This window comes from Myiozetetes cayanensis, unplaced genomic scaffold, assembly GCF_022539395.1.
Source record: "Myiozetetes cayanensis isolate MyiCay16 unplaced genomic scaffold, myiCay2020 scf2-11, whole genome shotgun sequence".
NCBI classification, from domain to species: Eukaryota; Metazoa; Chordata; class Aves; order Passeriformes; family Tyrannidae; genus Myiozetetes; species Myiozetetes cayanensis.
In genome coordinates this window covers 61,395,286-61,415,244 of record NW_026087411.1, presented here as the reverse complement: position 1 = coordinate 61,415,244, position 19,959 = coordinate 61,395,286, and the positions used below count along the sequence as shown (strand labels likewise).

General features: G+C 39.5%; 1 protein-coding gene across 4 annotated transcripts in view; it reads right to left on the bottom strand.

Moving 5' to 3' along the window:
• ECHDC1 (ethylmalonyl-CoA decarboxylase 1) overlaps positions 1-19,959 on the bottom strand; it is a 44,439-nt gene that overhangs the window by 5,832 nt on the left and 18,648 nt on the right. For all 4 annotated transcript variants that reach the window (XM_050315988.1, XM_050315987.1, XM_050315990.1 and 1 more), the window contains one exon: positions 18,153-18,233. In XM_050315988.1, coding sequence (XP_050171945.1) covers positions 18,153-18,233 — 81 coding nt within the window. The remainder of the gene's footprint in view (positions 1-18,152; positions 18,234-19,959) is intronic.

Sequence of the window (19,959 nt, the reverse complement as noted above, 5' to 3'; positions counted from 1 at the left end):
TTGCTCCCCTCTACAAAGTAAGTCACATTCTTCTTTTCAAAGATTTCACATCTTTGCTTCTTTTCTACACCTTCTCACGTCCTTTACTTAAGAACTCACCCTAGGGCTGATTAAGCTATATCCCTGGAGCAGCTCTGCTGCAGCAGATTGTTCTGTCTTCACATAGTGGTCACACTGACACACCTTAGATTAGTGGAGAAAACCTCTAGAAATAGAAACATACAGAAAAGATGTACAGCAACAGACTAGTACTTGCTCTTTCTCAAGGTGATGTTCTGAAGTGTGATTGCTTGCTGCTGTTTGTAAGACAAAGGATGGAAATCACACTTGTGAAGTCGATTAGCTTCTGCTTCAAGCACTAAGTGGCTTTCTGAAGACAAATCTTGTAATATTGAGATCTACACACAAGTCTGTTTCCTAACAATGCAGTTTTCCATAGTGAAAATACCAATGTAAATAGCTTTGAAAGGGGAAAAGAAAGGAAAACCTTTAAATATGCAACTACTTCTAGGAACTCGTTGTTCTCAAATCTGCTTAAGTTATTGTTGATTGTAAGTTTGCTTGGTTGCTTTTTTTCTTAACCAGAGCACCATCAGCATTCATGCCACACTCTACAGCATCAGAACTGAAGAGCTTACGCTTTATCCCAGATCCAGCACAATGCACAAAGGCAACAGCTGACCGGCCAGATTGCATGAAAGCCTTTTTGTAGAGATAGCACAGGAAGGTTGTGTGACAAAAGGAAGAGAGCAGAGTATTGCGAGGGGGGGGGAAAGGATTTTAGCTAACATTATCAAGTACTTCCCAAACCCCGCAAATCTCAGAGAGCTCGGGTCTGTCCTCTCCAAAAAGAAAATTCTGCAAGTATTCCAAAACTCCTTCACTGGCTCTGCTTACTCTTCAATTTGCTGGACACCCAGTGTCCCACTGGGAAAGCAATAGTGAAAGCATTAGTAAGGGGTTTAATTCTAGCTGTGCGAAGTGATTGGAGGCATTAAAAAAGAAGTGGTCATACCCAGCTGGGCATCTGATGCTAGACAACCTGTAAGCAGTCTCATGGGACAGCCACTGCAGGTCAGTGAGGCAATGTTGCACTCCTATGTTGAATCTGAGACTGTCCCAGGCACCTGGGTTCAGGACTTAAGGACAGGCAATCCTGTGAGCATCCTGAAGGCAGTGTAAGGACTCATCTGGAGAGTCAGGTCAATGTCCTCTGAAGTTGGCATGGAAAGTCAAATTTTACATTAGAAGCACAGCCAATCCATCATCACCAACAAGAAAAGAGCTGAAAACATTTAGTATGTGGGAAAGGCTCTGTTGCCCTGCAGAGTCTTTATGTCCGTCTGAGAAAATGGAACCAAACACAATGAAAGGAAAATAAATGATTGACAGCTTAATCCATACAGAGACTGTGAGGCTGCAGCTTCCAGGATCTCATTGGGATTCACCTCTCCCCACAATGCTCCTTTGAACATGATCCACAGAAAATACTGAGATAAGTGGTGGTCAGTGGAAGGTGTAACTGTAGTCTTGGACTGCCTTCAGGCTTTAAGAAAGGTATTTGTGGTTTTTCAGACTCTTCAACTATGAATTCTCTCCTAAAGTCACACCATTTCCTACCGAAACCACCCATCACACTCTCTGTTAGTATACTTAATATACCTCTCACTCGCAGTCCCCATGCCCAGGGAAGCAACAGAGACCTGAGCTCATGTCTGAAGAGGGGTATGCAGCTGCCAAGTCATCCTGGGATCAGCCTCTGTACATCACCATCTGCAGCCTTGCATAAATATTTCCCTTTTTACTGTATGAGAGGAATTGAATCTACCTTCTGGGACATGACAGATCTGATCTCCCATTAAAAGAATTTATGTAACAAAAGCACATCAAGCATTATTAAACATAAAGAGACAGACATCTAAAAGCTGGAAAGACCGAAGTGCTATTCCTGAGCTGTTTATACCTTATTCACCTATTATTGGCCCTGCCTGAGACAGAACAGTAGATGAAAACAAAATTAACCCTGAATTGACTCAGTATGTCTGTTCTTGTCTTCCACGTCAAAGGAATTAAAATCTGTGTCTCCTGTATTGCAGGGGAAGGTCATATTGCTAGACTCCTAGACACATGTCTTCCCTGCCCGAATAAAGAAAATCTGTTGCATGACAGTACTGAAAAAAATATTTATTCAATGTAATTAATGTCAAAGTGAGTGAAGGCCTTACAAGCACATCCTTCAGAAATGTGAAAGGTAGCAAAATCCTCACAACTTAATTTGGAAATAAGAGTTTAAGGTAACATAAGCACCAAAGTGCAGCTGAAACCTTCTTTAAGAACATTTTATTCCATGTTACAAGCACTACAACCCCCCTAGGAAGAAAGCACAGCCACCATGGGCCACATCCAATTTTGTGTTAGTCATCTAAAGCAAATGAGCTACAGCAAATGTTCCTCCTGTACATTTTAAAATGTTCTCAGCTGCACTAAATGTTACAAATCCTCCCCCTTTGATCTGAGATTCCTTCATTCTGTGACATCTCATTGTACCCACAAACTACCAACTGTCATGCCACATCTCATCACATCACTGGCAATGCACATGAGAAGAAAACCTTGCCATTAACAAGGCAACCTAAGAAATCCCATCCTTATAAAGGTACACTTGCTTCTCCAAAGGCAGTGCTTGCTGTGAGCTAACAGCTATGCCTTCCTTTGCCTTTTATAAACACTCATGTTAGTGAGCTATTCAAATGGGTATAATCAGTTCCTTGGGCAGAATTAAGATTATATTAAGACCTGTGCTGGCCCTTACCTTATCATTTCCTGGACTTTGAGGTTTGAGTTATATTCATCATTCTGAGAAGGCAAAGGCACTAATCTAGTTTACTAGGGAAGGACAAATACCAACCTCTATATTTTAGGCATTTTAAAAGCTCCTACAACTATGCTGTTGAAACCCATGATAGAAAAAAAAGATGCCTAAATCACTAAATGTGTTGTCAGCAACCTGATTTTGTTCCCATTCCCTGTTTGACTTCCAGTGTCACATAAGGACACAGCTCCTGACTTCCGATCTCCTTTTAGCTGGCCATGAGACAGGCACACCACTGAGGGAGGCAGCTGGCATCATGCAGTGCTGCAGCACCTGGTTCTCAGCTATGGTTATACTGGGAGAGGGCAGCCAGAACTACAGGAGATGACTTTTATCTTCCCCTCAAATGCTTTGGCATCCTGGTCTCAAACCACCAATCAATACAAATAATAAACAGAGTGCACGTCTTCCGGTCACAGTAAGTTCCCTCACCAAATCTGCTACCTTCTTCTATAAATTACAGTAACACCTACCTACAATATGATTGAACCAACACAAAGTGGAAAATTCTCCAAAAACAAGAGTTAAAGACCTTGAGATACAATTAAAAGACATCCATAATTTTAGCATGCTGTAGAGCAAGAGTTATAGAAATAATAAGAAATCTTCAAGTAGAACTAGATATTTTATAAAACATAGATTCAAAACATGCAGAACACATGAACACCAATGTCTATGGTAAATCACACTCTTATTTTGGCTCTTATTACTCAGTGAAGACAGCAAGAATACAGTATTGATATCAAAGGCTTTCAACCAAGAATCCAAACCATACATGGAACTATTTTAGGCACAGGAAAAGGGAGATATTGAAGAAGAAAACCACCAAAAAAACCCTAGAAAGAAGGTTACCAAAAGTCAAATGCTTGCTTTAAACAGGAAAGAACAGAACGACAGAGCTGATGTGCAATGCCACCATACACTTTGCCCAACATGTATGTATTTCTAATACACTCATCAATATGGCATCAGCTCAATTAACTCTTGTTAAATTAAGTAACAGCAGTGTTATGCTGACACGTGGCCAAAACAGCTTTTTAAAATACACACTGCTGGGGAGCACAAGTTCAAGAATTTGTTAAGAGGCCAGGTATGACATTATCTGTGGCTGGTGTTTATCATGCAAATGGAACTTACTTTGCCAGGTGGACATGACAATTTGCTGATCTTGCTGGCAAAGTGGACAAAAGCTCACGTGTAACTAGTTTAGGATTTTGTAACTTTGCTTGGTGAGTGCTACCAGGACAATTCACAGCAACTCTGAATGCATTCTGGGTCTCCAGTGAGCAAGAAAGCCAGTCCATTGTCCACTTCTTCCCTGTCTTACAAGTGCACCTTCTCAACACTAAAACTACAATCCCTGTCCCATCACTTCACAAGCAAATTGCATCTCGTAGTCTCACTCCATCTTCCTTACACTTCCTCAGCATCCCAGGGGACACAGGAGATCCCAGAATTGGAGACTTCTTGAAGCAAGTGACTGTGACTCAGGGAGCAGGCAGAGTTACACAGGTAATAAATATAATCTGATCTCTCTTCTCTTTCTAATGCAGGCAAAATCCACCAAAAATAAAGTGTTTCTCTTACAAAGTGCTGCGGAACACATGAAGTAGATAGGATGTTTTAGTCAACTAAACAGTTACAATAAGTTAAAGCAAGGGAGAAATGTGATTGTTGAATTTGTAGCATCAGAACAAAAAACAAGCTACCTGTTCCTTTATCTGTACAACAAAAGCACTGATTTCTGATTAAACAGAAGCCCTTTATTTTAGGTTGGCTCAGTGTACCACATAAACTGAGTAATATTTTCTAGGCAGTATACTAAGCTTTGTATAAAGAACAAAGGGGAAAAAAAGGCAAGCTGTACAGCAGATGGCTAAAATGCAGTAATCGTTCAGAGAAGGTAGAAGTGGGTAGCTGGATGTGAAAGCAATTCCTTAAGAGAGAGATGTCACCTTTTCTGCAAATGCAGCCAGAGAATTCTGTAGCTTCAGTTCCTTGGCTCAGGCAGGGATGCTTAGGGATCATGCCATAGGCAAGCGGCAGTCCGGAAAGCTGGACCACAAGGAGCCATTAACTGGGACTGCAAATGCTGTTAGCCTGAAGCTTGGCCAAGGACCATGACATAAGCAGTCAAGCACTGCTGCAACTTCAAAATATCTCTTGTATGGTTCATGTTGCACATACTGAGGGGTTTGGAATGCTCCTGGCTCGCTGCCTTCTCCTCATTTTCTTTAGCATGGCATGTGGACTTAACAATGTTTAACCTGTACCTAGTGCTCAACACACCTCTGATATCTGAGTTCCAAATCTTAGAGTCAGAAAGATACACCAGATATCATGTACCTTCCCATTTAATACATCTAAACCCTATTCTCCCCACAATGGATGGACAGGTGTTAAAGCACGTGTAAGAAACTACAGAACTTCCTCAGCATTAACATACAAATTCTTGAGGCCTTGGCAAGTTACTGAAAAACTCATCTCTGTCTTCTCCAGAATCTTTTAACAACAGAAGTAATTCCTGAGTATAGTCTTGAGAACACAACCCGAATATGAACCACCACCCTGACATTTTCACAAAGCCACAGAGAGCCTGAAATGAAGAATACGGAGTAAAGTTAATAATGCAGTTTGTGCCTGCAGAGACCTAACCTGGAAACCTAAATACTGACAGTTAATTACATGACAACATTGTGTTCAAGTACTGATAACTTGTCCTGTGTAAGCCTTGTTCAGTATTCCAATACACAAGCCTTTCATAGTTATTACAGAAACTCACCTTAAAACAACTGCATGAACTAGTCATTTCTGCAATAAAAATGAAGTTTGAACAGCAAGGTACTGTGGGAAGAATATTCTGCAGAAGAAATATGCAGTACTACACTAAAATAATTTAGCCAGTCAGCAAAGTTGCTGATTAGCAGCTTCCAGTCCTTACTTCAATTTTCATGACAGATGCTTCTAGAATTAGACCCTCAAGAATAAGACAGTCTCCTCCAAAAGGCAATCTGGGACTAATTAATCCATCTCTGCCTATCCAGTACAGTGTCTCAGCAGTCTCTTTATCACTGCACTATCAAATAATTACCTAGATACTCTGTAAAGGGATTATCTAGACAAAATAGCTAAAGATTTTTCTGAAATTTAGCTTACTACATACTCTATCACCACAAAACACACCCTAGTTCTCTGAAACTATTGACAAGTGGATTCATCCTGAGAAGAGTTAGTCTTAATTTCACTTTTCTTTCAACCTCACTTGATTAATTGGATAGGCTTTAAAGGACCAAAAAGCCCCGATTAAACATTTAATCAATAATTCCTTGTTAATTCTATTTAGCAGACTTTTGAACTGGAGTACTGCAGTGAATATTGGCAAGCCACAATCTTTCCATGCTTTCTCAGCACAGCTTGCTAGTATTAATTCCCTGTGCACCTCTCCCATATCTTCTCTCTCATTGGGAGCTTCTCATGTTTCTCCCCTATGCAGAGAAATAATAAGGCAATTGGATATTGCGGCAAGTGCTGTTTCAGAGCTGTGAGAACACAAAGTGAGACATCCAAAGTGAAAATACTGTAAAACTGATAAAACTAGGGATTTGTGCTATATGCTCGTGGTGATAGCCTGCAGACTGGCATGATAAAAGCAACCCCCCGAAAACCCTAATCTTCACGCCTTCTGAAAATCCTTTAGTCACAGATATTCACTTGACAGATGACAAAACGGTAACTACAAAAGAACATAAAGAATATAAAAATGAAGACAAAATGGTTTAGTTTGGGGAAACTGCGTGTCTTGTGCTTATCTTGGATACACTTGCTTAAAGCTGCTCTGCAATCCCAAATTTCTATAGGCTAAGAGAAGACTGTGCACATTCATGATCTTTTCTGTTTATCTGCTTTACTCTGTAACCTTTTCTACAGGAATGCAATGGAAATAAGTAGGTCCAGATACTATTTTAATAAGCCCATCAGAAAGTCACCCCTCTCAAATCCTTGCAGTGATTAAAAAAAACCAAACCAACAATTCAAATCACAAAACAATATGCCTTTTTTACTTGAAGTTTAAATAAATTAAAATGAAACCCAAGAACCAAAATTAAATAAATCCTACCAAGTCTCCAAAGTACTGAGTGTTCTAGGCATGCTCTAAAACTCAGTAGTCAAAGAAGTAGGCTTGATGCCAGCCTAAGAAATTTCACCAAAACAAGAGCCTGCTTTTCTCACAGCTCTTTTCAATTTGTCTTACAGATTATATGGACATTTATTTATAGTTACTGAATTATTTTGTAACACTCTTAGTGCATCAATTTTCCCCCCACTTCCCAAAAAAGCTAAGAATCAAACTTTACATAAAGCAGCCTAGAAAAATATCTCCTGTCTCCCTAGCACATGTTGCCTTTAGCCTCTACCTTTGCTGACCTCTAGGCAGATTTTGCAATGCATTTTATGGAACCCTAAAGATCAGGGTCAAAAGCAGATCAAATAAATAGACTCCTAATTACAGATGTAGTTTTTTTGAACAAGAGTTAACATTCTTCTGAGTTTGTTGGGAAACCCCAGGGCACTTCCCAGAGGGGAACAGAGGGACCTAAACAATGAAAGATGCATTCTTCAGAGGAGACCTTAAAATAGCTATTTATAATGTGACTCTATCATGCTTTCTCACATCACCCAGAGTCAAATGAAATGCAGAAGAAAAAATTACAAAGTCATACTTTCATCCAAAGACACAAAACATTTGGTTGATGCTAAAATTCTGCAAAATGGAGTCCTGGATCTAAAAAATGGAAGATGGAGTAACAAGAAGAGTTAAAGGCAGAGCTGGAACACAGGGATATCAGAGCAGAAATTGCTAAACAGACATAAGCCATTTTAGGAAGAATATGGTCTCCGAGATTAAACAGGAACTTAAGGTATGGATAACTCCAACATCTACTGCCAAATACTGGGATATTCAATGGAAGATGAGCCTCCAAAAGCAACAGACTCAAGTCAAAGAGGGTGCAAGATTACTGATCCCAAAGGAAGCCATTCTAGGGAAAACCCACAAAAGTAATATTGTTACTAGAAAAAGATCCCTTGGATAACAGGAGTTAAATTATAATAGGCAGATACAGAAAATTTCATGTCCTAAAAAAACCCCAAAAAATGAGAGCTTCTCATCATTAGAAAAGTCTGCACTGAGAAAAATTAAGAAAAGGTCTATCACAAAGCAGTTCAGTAAAAAAGCAGCAGAGCATGCTCTCTGGGACTTGGCAAGACCCAGACTAAAACTGGTCTAGACATGGCTATGTTAAGAACAATGAGAGAAGTGAAAAACGTTTTATTTCTTAAGCATTTACCTGATCAAATGAGAAGGCCAGAAAGAGGACCAGAAAGATTGTTAGAGAGAGGAATTACAGAAGGAAAGAGACACGGGGAAAGAAGTTGGTGCTAATACCATGCAAGGGAAGTAGGGCAGCCTCAAATAAAAGACAAGGTAGATAAGGCCTCCCAAAAGTCTCCTGCAGGTGATGTCTACTGTCATACTGGCTGCCATCCACACAGACTTCCAATCTCCTTCTTGACCAGAATCTCCCAGGAGTCAGGCACAGATGGAGGCTCACCAGCAAACCTGGATTAGGGGTTTTAAAGGTAGTTTTTTACTTCAGGCTTGACACTTTCTCACCCGTGGCTTTGCAGAAGCCAGAGAGAAAAAAGCATGCTATAAAAAGCTACATTTCTTCTAAAAGGGATAAATGAAGCTGAATATTAGCAATTGCAGAAAGACTTTTTTTGCAGCAGGAATGAAAAATTGAATTAGACGGCAGATCACAGGGCAAGAAAGAGGGACCCAGAAAAGCATGACTGATTAAAACTCCATGAGCAGTATTAAAAGAAGTAAAATGAACCTTTTTATTTTTTTTTTTCCTCTCCATAGTCATTTTTCCATAAGCTGTCCATAAGCAGTGAATCTGCCCATTTCCCAGGATGATACCTCTTCAGGTCTTGCATGCAATACTCTCAGGGGGTTCCTGCAGCCCAAGGTACTTTCCCTGCCGCAATGGGCTGTGTGTGCTGGTGGGTGGGCTTTGGAGATGGGGAGAGGGTTGGCCAGGGTGCTCGTGCAACCCTCCATCTTCCACCACTGCCTCACAAGTTGGTGTGTGCTGCACACACACCTCGGGTGGCCACTTGGCAATGTAGATGTAAAGGCTGTGTGAGCCACATAACAGTCCCTCATCCCAACTTGTGCCCAAGCATTCAAGTGAGCTGAATAGTTCCAGAAAACATAGAAAAATTAAATTAAAAGGCCTTTCCCAAATAAGAGAGACAAACTTTTAACAGTTATACAGGTAGCAATAAAGAGCTCCCCGTCCCACGGGTGCTGCCTTAGACCTGTTTGACAACACCCTCGTGTGCCACCCCACACTGGGGAGGAGCAGCATGGCTTTACGAAGGCTTAGTGAAGACACACAAGGCTTGGACCACAATTTAAAAACACACAGAACTAAGAGAATAAAGCAGATAGTTACACTGGGAGCTCTAATGCCCCTGAAGGGTGTAGTATAAACTCTGAAAATGGTACAAATCACCCAGAGCCATAAAACAGGACTGAAGTCCCACCGTTCAAGAGGCAGTGCCTGGATCATCCTTACTCCCCATGGTCATACAACAACAATCCAAGGTCTACCACCCCAATTCTCCTCCTCTGCTAATGACCCATGTCCTACTGGCACTCTCCACTTCTAATTCCCCTATGACTTCGTTTGTGTTACCCTGGTGTCAGTGGGTCCCAGGCACCTTGGTTACCATACAATTATCTTCAGAGTAGTTCTCACCTTGACATAGCACTTGGGTCTCACCCATGAAGCAGGTTTTAGCTATTCTTTGCAGGCTGCCAAAGCCTCAATATACAAGTGAGTGAACGCCAAAATAATGCTCACAGAAAAATTACTCATGCTGGAAATCTGAAATGTTACATGAGTCTTTCCTTCCCAAAAAGGAACTAGAGCTATTTGGATTCCACTCAAGCAAACACTTTCAACAACAGATATGCCTTTTAGACTAAAGCAAAAATTTCCATCTGAAAAGATCCAGTGATATTTTACCAGATTATTTGATGGAAAAAGACCATCTGGATGTAAAGGTGCTTGACGATTTCAATTTTTAGTCAAATCTGAGTGCCAGTATTCATCTAGAGATAAAAAAGTACAATGGAGCTTGTTTTCACAGAGAAAATACTACATATTTTTAATTACGTGCCCACTTTCATGCAGTACATGCAACTATGTTTATAACTTTGGTTAGAAACAATATATCCCATATCTTTATTTCTACCATATATGTTTATCAAGACCAAAGGAAACAACAAAATTCTACCAAACCAAATTCAAGGGTCTCTTAAATCAGGAACATTTCAGACACATTCTCTGCTCATCTCTACTGCTGATACAGAAAGGGGAGTAGGAGCTTCCCAACACTGTCTCAGTTCAGCATCTAAAGTGTCAAAAAGGCAAAAATCACCTCATGCACCTGAACTCAGCTGACTGCAAAGGAACAGCATTTCTTAGCATCAGCCCTAAGAGATGCAAGGTTCGAGCTGCCCTAATGCTTTATGATGGATTTGATATATTAGATTTCTGCAACTCATAGCATTAAGGGATTTAAAATACAACTTAACATCACACTAAACACCCTTCACAAGGCATAGGGTAACAAGACACACTTAGAAATTCAGCTGTCTCTGCATGTGGTGCTACTGATGCTGCATTTGCACATCCCACACAACAATTTCTGACTAAAGCAAAGAGAGGTCATACACTTAGCTGAAATCACTGGTGAGTAAATTATAATGAAATGTTGTCATTTTGTCAGGATACCATGTTAATTTCAAACAAAAAATGCTGAGGGTTGTGGGTTTTTTTAAAATTATAACAGTGGTTGTAACCTAAGTTTTAAGTTTTCCAAATATGATACATGATTTCAGAGATTTTTGGGGGGGGAGGGCAGGGGGCAGAGGAAGAGCACAATAACATGACTCAAAAAGGCATAAATGGGATAGATCATTTAACATTAAAATTCTACATTAAAGCAGTAACCTGCTGCTTCTCCTCTTGACTTTTTAATATTGCGTACTAGTTATACTGATGGGCATCTCAAGCAAGCTTCAGATCACACAATGGCCTGGACAAGAAGCAGGCCTATTTTCAGCAAACTGCAACAGATCATCTGTAAATATGCCTAAGAGTGTGACCAGTTATGACCAAAAGTATAATTTCTCCTACTATCTTTTTATTTACAATCTTTGTCTCTTTCACACACAGAGAAATCCATGCTAATTTTAAATTATTGGGTTTTCCTCAGTCTATGTATTTGCTTTTTGTTTATGAATATGAATCATCAGCACACAAAAGCAGACTGGAGAATAACACCTAGTAACAGACCATGGATACAGTAGAAGTTCTTACAGATACAACAGTTTAAGTACAGTAGGAATCTGCTTAAGAATTTACACTTGATTTATTCTTATTGTGACTGCTGAGTTACAGTAGTAGTAATTAATTTCTTATTAACTATAGAATCCAGAAAGTAGGAAGCTGAAGCCACCAAGGTTAACAAGTTCAAACAGTTTGCAGTCTTTTTTCACACAATTTTCAATAAATCTGGAATAAGAGGAACACAGAGGTCCAGCCTCTCGGGCTCCAAATCTTCATTAAGACATTGGGTTGCTCTGAATCAAAAAAGAAATAGGGGTGAAGAAGAAGACTGTATGTTAAAATTTTAAAAGTAATATTTACAATTACAGTAGGTTTGAGATTCACACAACACCTGCTTACACTTGCAAAAACCCAGGGAAATTGAGTCATCTGGGGAACATCTGGTCATTTCAATTAAAAGTAACTCTGATGAGGTTGATTATCCTTCAGAGATCTGCAACGTTAACTATATTGCTACTTGGAGTGACAAAGGGAGGAAGAGTCTTTCTTTTCATAGTCCTTCACACATGACAGGACTGAAAAATGAGATAGCTAACAGGGACTCAGGAAGGAATCCTCTGGAAGCTGATCCAGTGCAAAGTTAGACAGCTGAAAGCTGTGGCTTTAGGGAAACTGAGCTATCTAACAGCTCCCTTGACCCAAAAGAAGATTGTATTCTTACCCCCTCCTAGAGACTTTGTTCCTCCTTTACACTGGCTCCAGCTAATACTGTATCCCTTTACAAGCCACTTCAACTCACTGTAAGAACAGGAAGAACCCAGCCTTTTTGTTGCTTTTTAGTGAGATAATTGGCTCATACAGGCATCTTCACCAGGGCTTGGCAAAGCAGAGGTAAACAGTGAGCTGGGAATATTCAGCAGGGATACCCTGCTCCCACATCCAGCTAAACTATTCAGGCACTCAGTCCTTGTGAGGCCACAGCTCATTATAACCCCACTTCAAAATCAGCAGACCGGAAAACATAAGTGCTTCTTGGACTTCATATTACCCAACTTACGGAGCTGATTATATATATATTAAAAAATAAATAAATAGTGCAGATGAGCGATGGTACATCAAACTCAAATACCTGCAGGCAGTTTAACTAAACTGGGAATTAGTCACTTCACAGATGCAAGCTTAATGGACAATTTCAGTGTACTCTCCCTAGACTAATTCTTTCTGAATCTTGAATGTGTCCCTACAGTGGACCAACAGCCCACTGTATCAGCAAGTATCAGCATGTGTCCAGATCTGCATTCTCTAAAATCCATCTTATCTAAGTTTTCCATTATCTGGACTATCTCTGTTTATTATTATCATGCAGCACATTTTATCAGCTGCAGATAGGATTGTTCAACAGAAAGGATGTAAGATTGCATAGTACAAGTGGTCTAAAATGTAGACGCAGGCTGATAAGAAAAATCTCATTTACTCAGGATGAGATGGTCTAGCCTCCCAAAGAAATAAAAAGCCAACTTGGAACGAAGTAAATTCCTATAAAAAGACAAGTTTGGAAAAAAAAATCAACTCAAATTCATGCTTTGTTGCTGTTATTTACATTTCCACTAAAATCAAACAGTGGTAAATTTGAATTGTAGATTACATCTAAAAATCCTCTGCCTGTAAGACTGTAAACACATAAAATTCAAATTCAAATGAAAACTGGAAAATAAAAACCAATACCAGTCCATAAATACAAGCCAAATAACATAAGCTCTCGAGTCCATTTCTAGCAGTGCTGTGATTACTTAACCAGATGTCAAACGTACCAGGTAAAAAACAAGAACAGCCTTCTTAAAGGCAGGCAACGTGAGACTTTTAAAACCATAATCCATCTCTCTGAAAATTCATCAGAAACTTGTACTAACAAACCTCCCAGGGCTTGAAAAATGCAAAGTGATGTATGACTGCATTGGAATTCTAAAATTGTCAACTGATGTGCAGGAGATTTTACATACACATACACACACTTTAGATATATATATATATACATATACATACACACACAAAAATTTTATATAGCTTAAAAAAGTGATCTATGCCATATAGCAAGCACCTGAAGCTGTGAGAACATCCCTTAAGGAGTCATTCCAAGATTCATTCATAGATGCTCATGGTCAAAAGGAACGGCAAAATTCAAAGGGTCCGCAAAAGTTTACAGAGTTTTATCAGTAAATTACACACTTGGCATGGAAATTGGTATGTTTGTCCCTAATATTCTAGTATAAGCACACAGCAGTGGATTTTGGATAAAAGGGTAGGGTGAAAGGGAAGAGAGAGAGAGCTGAATTAAAGAGGGATAGAGAGAAATAAACAAAGAAAGAGAGAAAAAGAAAGATCACTGGTCCTGGTTCCAGTGCTGATCCAGCGGGGGGGGTGTCCAGGGTCCTGGGGCGCATATGCACCCAGGCTTTGTGGCTGGACCTTTATATAGATAAGTTTTCACCATCCTGGAGATAAGCATCTTGCTTTTTATGCAAATCAGTTATCATGCTCAGCCCACTCTTCTAGACCTTTCTGGAAATGGGTTGGAGGGCTTTGGGGGTCTTTGGTGGTCTTGACCCATCCCCTACAGTGCATGCCCGCTGCTCAACCTCATTCCTGCGCTTGCACTGTACTGTGTGACGCTTATCTCCAGAAGCTTGAACAAGGAAGGACATTTGTCTCCCTTACCTTCATATGGCTCCCTTCTCCAGGCACATTCTGTTCCTTCTCGCAATGTATTATTACCAACAATCCTTTGCTGTTGTTACCAACAACCCTTGGTTGGCTCCACGGCTATCCAGCTATCCGTGTTCGAGATACATACATTAGCCCCCTTATCTTTTAGGCTTCTACAGAGAACCCACTCTCAGATTTAGCTACTGATTCTTCTCCTGATGATGTATAGCAACATTACAGAGCCACATGAATGAAAAGTGCTTTGTGAGCCTGGACTTTGCAAGAACTCATAAATATGTGAATTCCATCCCATTACACTCATATTTCACTCTGTGAAAAATGCTACTGTGTAGTGGGGTGCTCTTATTTCAAGCAGCAGCATACTGTACACCCAAATGCTCCTCCTGATAAAACTTAAAGCCTGAATCCTTGCACAGTGCGAAATATAGGATACTAAAATGTTTACAGCTTCCCCCATTCCTTCTTCTTCAAAGGTGAAACTACTGAAAAGTTGGTCATAGTGAGCCTACATCTATGTAGCAGTTGTATTAACTTCTGCTCCTTTCGTTTCCTCAAAATGGCATTTAATGCACTAAACACATACTTGTAAAAGTAAATAAATATAAGTTATCACAGGAAGACACACACCAAAGCTATTGTTTCATGTATCTCTTCTAGGTGTTTCACAGAACATGCCTAACATCTTAAAATGTAATAATAATCATGCCTACATGTTTCCCAAGAATATAAAAAACCCACAACTAAAATACAGGGAGGCCAATTTGATATAAACAGTCTTATTAGTATAAGCTAATAATTAGCTCAGCAGTTCCAAGAGTAATAAAACTGACCCTTTGCAATTTAACAGTGCAACATCAACTACAGCTGAAGAAATTACAGTTCATTAATTTATTTTCTAAAGAAGAAAAAGAGAATACTGCTGTCTCTACCTACAAGCCCATTATGAGGTCAGTAGTGAGAGAAATGGGCAGCTTTCTATCTTTGCACTCTCATCCTCTGCCTTGAGACACCACCTTTTAAATTTGATTGACATGGCAGTAACAAACCTCTACTTTGCAGCAGCATCAGGGAGAGAAAAGGGGGTAGGGGAAAAGAGACTTTATGTTTCAGAAGCGCTCAGGTACAATGGAAATCCATTTGCCAAATGACATAGGACAAATTTTTCAAAGTTGTAGATGTGTCTGAAAGACATACACAGACATTGCCCGAGCAAGATTTCTCAAAGGCACCAACGTGAAATAAAGACAAGATAACTCAGAATTCCAAGTCAGTTTTGGCTATTGGTTAATAGTGCACTGCAGCTATTGCACTCAGAGATTATTGTGATCTACTAATTGCACAAATGAATTCTTTACCAACTGTCTCTTCCCCATATCTGCAGCTTCTTGCCCAACAGTCCACTACCATTCCTGTTTTCCTGTCCAAATTTCTCAACCAACCCTGCCAAATCAGTGCTTACCTTCACACCCTGTGTAAGTACAAGATACACTTCAAGTTTCTGCATACAGGGAAACTGTACAGGTGCTTCAATTACTTGTAAAATCGCATCACTGAATCCAATATCACATTCATCTGTGCACTTGAATTGGCTGCAATGCCATGCAGAACCACAAGATACATTAAAATTTGGTGGCAGAACTCACAAGCCACCTCCACAGGCTCAACTGTGGCACACTGGAAAAAGTCAGTATTTCTTGAAACAGTACTAAAAAGCTCAGCTGTTCGAACAAGTTCTACATTATTCAGTTTTACAGTAATAATTGAGATAAATAACTATAGTGTCAGAAGCTTTATCTTTCAAAAAAATTCTGAAAGGATTTTAATTATCTTGCTCTTGTCTGGACTTGTCTAATTATTTTTTTCCCTAATAATAATGTTTATGACCTTTATGAGAATGCTGCTCTTCTGAAGAGTCATGATGCAACAAATCCATAAAGCAGCTAAGAATGAAGAAGTTGTTTTGAAAAGACCTCTTCCTCCAGATCCAAGGTGGGCTGACCTAAGCCGCTTTCACTTTCCATCATTGTCTTTATGTCAGCAATAAATGTGCCAAAGTTCACACAAGCCCTCCCTAATCCAATTTAAAATGAGAGGGCTTAAATCACAGTGAGACAATTAGCCACAGGAACTGCTACAGAAAGAATGAAAAGTAATATCTTAAACTACCTCAGCTGTTTTAAAATTGGGTTTGTCCACACCTCTGCTTTAGTAGAGATGTGCATCATGGTGCCAGGGCACTTTTCAGAGGAGATACAGAAGTCATTTTGGTTTGAGTTGCTTCAACAGTATCAGTATAGCTCATGTAGTAAAAGGGGCAGAGATAAAAATCTGAAAATATTTCAGGCCAAAACCAAGCAGTTTGGCAGCTTACACAGTAACTGTGAAAAACAGAACTGGGTTTGAAAATTTAGAATTAAAAGCAGCCACAACAAACTCATTCTGTTCTTAAAAAATAAAACGTCCAAACAGTTCATTCAAGGAAGAAAATGAACCTCTCTGACTTGTCTGAGACCTCTCTGTCTCAAGTTTATCTTTTGGCATCTAGAGACTCAGGATAAAATACCTGTTCCACTAATATCTACTTATAGTTCTCAAAAAAAGCCTAGGAATTTTTCCCCCAGTATTAAAACTCTCAAATTCAGGAGCAATAACAGCATAGAGTATGTTTCTCTATTTTGTTGCTGTTATTAATTAAGTCCCATTTACTGTTCCTGAATTGCTGTTATTTAGTTGCACTAGATGGGTGTGTTACAAAGTAATGGAAGACAGATCAACAGCTGTAGTTATTATGAAAATTATGGCAGTACATGAGAGGATTGCAGCTGCTCAATTCATGCAAATAAGAGCTACTTGACAATGCCTATAATTACATAGTATGTCAAAACAGCATAGCTGGAGTATAAGTAGAGACTACATATTTTAGAAAGCCAAAAGATTTCCATTTCATTATGTTCACATTCCCTAAACTCCTACTTAGGGATAACAAGATACACATTCTGTCAATGGGCTCACAAATACAGAAAGGTCTACTGAGTCTCCCAGGTGCATTCTCCTGTCAGCGCTGCAGCTGTCAAACACAGAGCCTCTCTGCATGTTTCCCAGGCATTTGTAATACAGCCTGTACTCACAGTCAGACGAGCTGGGGTTTCAGCTCACAGTGTGCTGAGTAGATAAGAAGAAAGATCCAGCCACATCTACTTTCAAAGCAAAGGAAGATTGCTTCCAAGTGGCTCAGACAGTGCAGATACCATCTCCTCTATTCAAAGACTGTTCCTGATACCTGGGACAGCACTGTAATATTCTAGTTTACTTTGCTTTTGAATGTACCCACTTTCAGCTTGTGCTGGATAATTCCCACTTGAGGCACTAAGGCCCTCTTAAAGAGTACATTTCCTTTTCTTATATAAAAACTTCACTAAAAGCTCCTCATTTTCAGAGAGGCTGCCCACAGTGCTTATCCTGTTACATGTGTAGGCTATTTGCACATTAGCAATGGTTTATATAAAGTGACATTTTATTATTTTAGTTTCTCCCGTTCCCGTTCTGCCTCTTTAACTAAAGCCCTTTGTTTTTTGCTAGTTGTTTCATGCTGGCAAATCTCTGCACCTGCATGGCAAAAAACAAGGACCTGTTTCTGCTTTTCCCTGTATCTCAAACTCTTGTTTCAAGAACTGTGCAGCACAAAGTTACATTACAAATAATAAACCCAGAACACAAAACACCAGATTAATTAAGAGATTTATTTATTTATTTATTACTCATGACATTCACATAAAGAGACACAGTGAGATACATAATTTTGCAGCCCTCCTACCTATCACTCTGGGGTGAGTTGGACCTACTTGGTATATAACACAGCTGGTTACTAAAATTCCTTACTGCTCTTGTTTTACACAGTGATTCAAACTGTATAACCTGGCAGTAAATAATCTTTCCTCTGTACTATCAGGACACGTACTTTCTCGTGAAGTCTGCTGACAAAGTCTAGTTCCAACACCTTGGAACCCAAGGACACAATCTCCTGGTAAAAGAGGTACCTCAAGCTTCCCACATTTCACATGGACAGTCATTAAATCACTGACCCAACATAACAGCTACTCATATTGTTAGTCTTAAACTGTCAGTCTTACCTGAAATCACATGCTGTGGTAAGTTCTGCGCCTCCTCCAAAAGCTTTTCCTTGAACTAGTGCAACACTGATCAAAGGCAACCTACACAAGAGAGTTTTGCAAGCAAAATTCAAGCTTTTAGTCTTTTACAAATTAGAAGGCAATTCAACAAAACCATCTCTATAGTAAAACTTTAGAAAAATATATTGCTCAAATTCATTCAAATAACAACATCTTTGTGGGCAAGCAGCACAATACCAATTCCACTTTTGTCAAAATTACTATTGCATAATTGATATGGAATCCCAAAATGAAACAGCAAAACAGAGACATCAAATGGAATAAAAAAAAAGATCATGTACTGAAAAAATACATGTTATGAAGCATATCTGCTACAGACTATACCTAAAAAGACTATCTGCAAGAAGGAGTGACAGGACAGCAACACGAGATTCTACTCTATACCAGTTCACTACAGAAAACAGTAGAAAGGGATACAAAGAACTGAAGGGCTGGGTTATCTAAAAATAATGAAATTTACCATGACAGCCTCAGCAGCTTCTTCAGAGTGCTACTATCTCAGTCATCAACAAAACTTTTTTCTTTTTTTTTTTTTTTTTGAGGACAAAACCACTTGAGGAAAGCAGCAATCTGTTACCTTTGTTGTCGGTGTATTTAATCATGCTCAAGGTATTTAATCATGTTCAAGGTAATTCAAAGGACAGAGGGAAGGAAAGTATGTTTTCCCACTGCCATTGTGAAATGAATACTAATGAACAGTGACTTAGGATGAGCTAAGTTCCCTAAGAAATTAAGCCAATTGGTTAGTCACAGAATTTGAACACTGATACGGCTGTTTCATCTTTTACTACAAAGAAACGTTTAACTTACTGAATAGTTTTCAAACCACATTCAAAAGTCAGCTTCCCGATAGTGACCACATGTTTGGTTTTAGTTCTACTTTAACAGAAGCACAAAACTTTCTTTTGGCCCAAGTTCACTTAGAAGCTGCAGCACTCTTCAGACAATACATGGCACATGAACGCACTGGAAGAGGGCAACCTCATTTTTCCTGTGGTTTACGAGAAACCAGAAGATATGGGTCCAAGATCCCTACATCCACACTTTGATCCGTTCAAGGCACCTCTTTCAGGATCACAGTCAGCATCAGCTCTCTCTGAGGGAGACTAATCCCATCTACAACAGATGTCCCCAGACAGCAGCTCACTGCTCCCCCTGAAGCACTGCTTTAACGTCTGCTAAGTCTACACACCTGAGTTGGGGGGGGTTTAATCTTCACACATCTTCCTCCTCTGCTTTGCCCCATCCATTTTGATTATATGGAGACTCAAATGGATTCCAATCCTGAGGATTCCTTACAGTACTACTACTATAAGTCTCCTGGGCAATTTTACAGAAAAAAAATGTTAATTCATAACACTTTCTCATATAGATTATTTGAAAACAAAGAATATCTGAAAACAGAGAGTATTTATCTTCAAAGAGCTCTCAGCAGAAAAAACACAGACTTTTCCAGTAATGGATTTAATAGATTAAGGGAAGCTAAATTTGAAGGAAAGGAAAAAGTGTTTTTCAGAAGTGCCAGATGGTAGAACTGAATACATTCCTCTTATGAAGTGGGAAGAATAAACAGATACATCAAACAAATGTTACCTGTGTAGGCTGCATAAGCTGTCCCTGCTTGTTATTTATAAGCTACCGATTTCCATAGAGTTATAGAAGTCAATTTCAGAAAATTTGAATGCCTAGATTTCCTTAACTCTAGGTATCTCCTAGCTCTACGCATAAAAGCCTGGGTGGGTTTTTC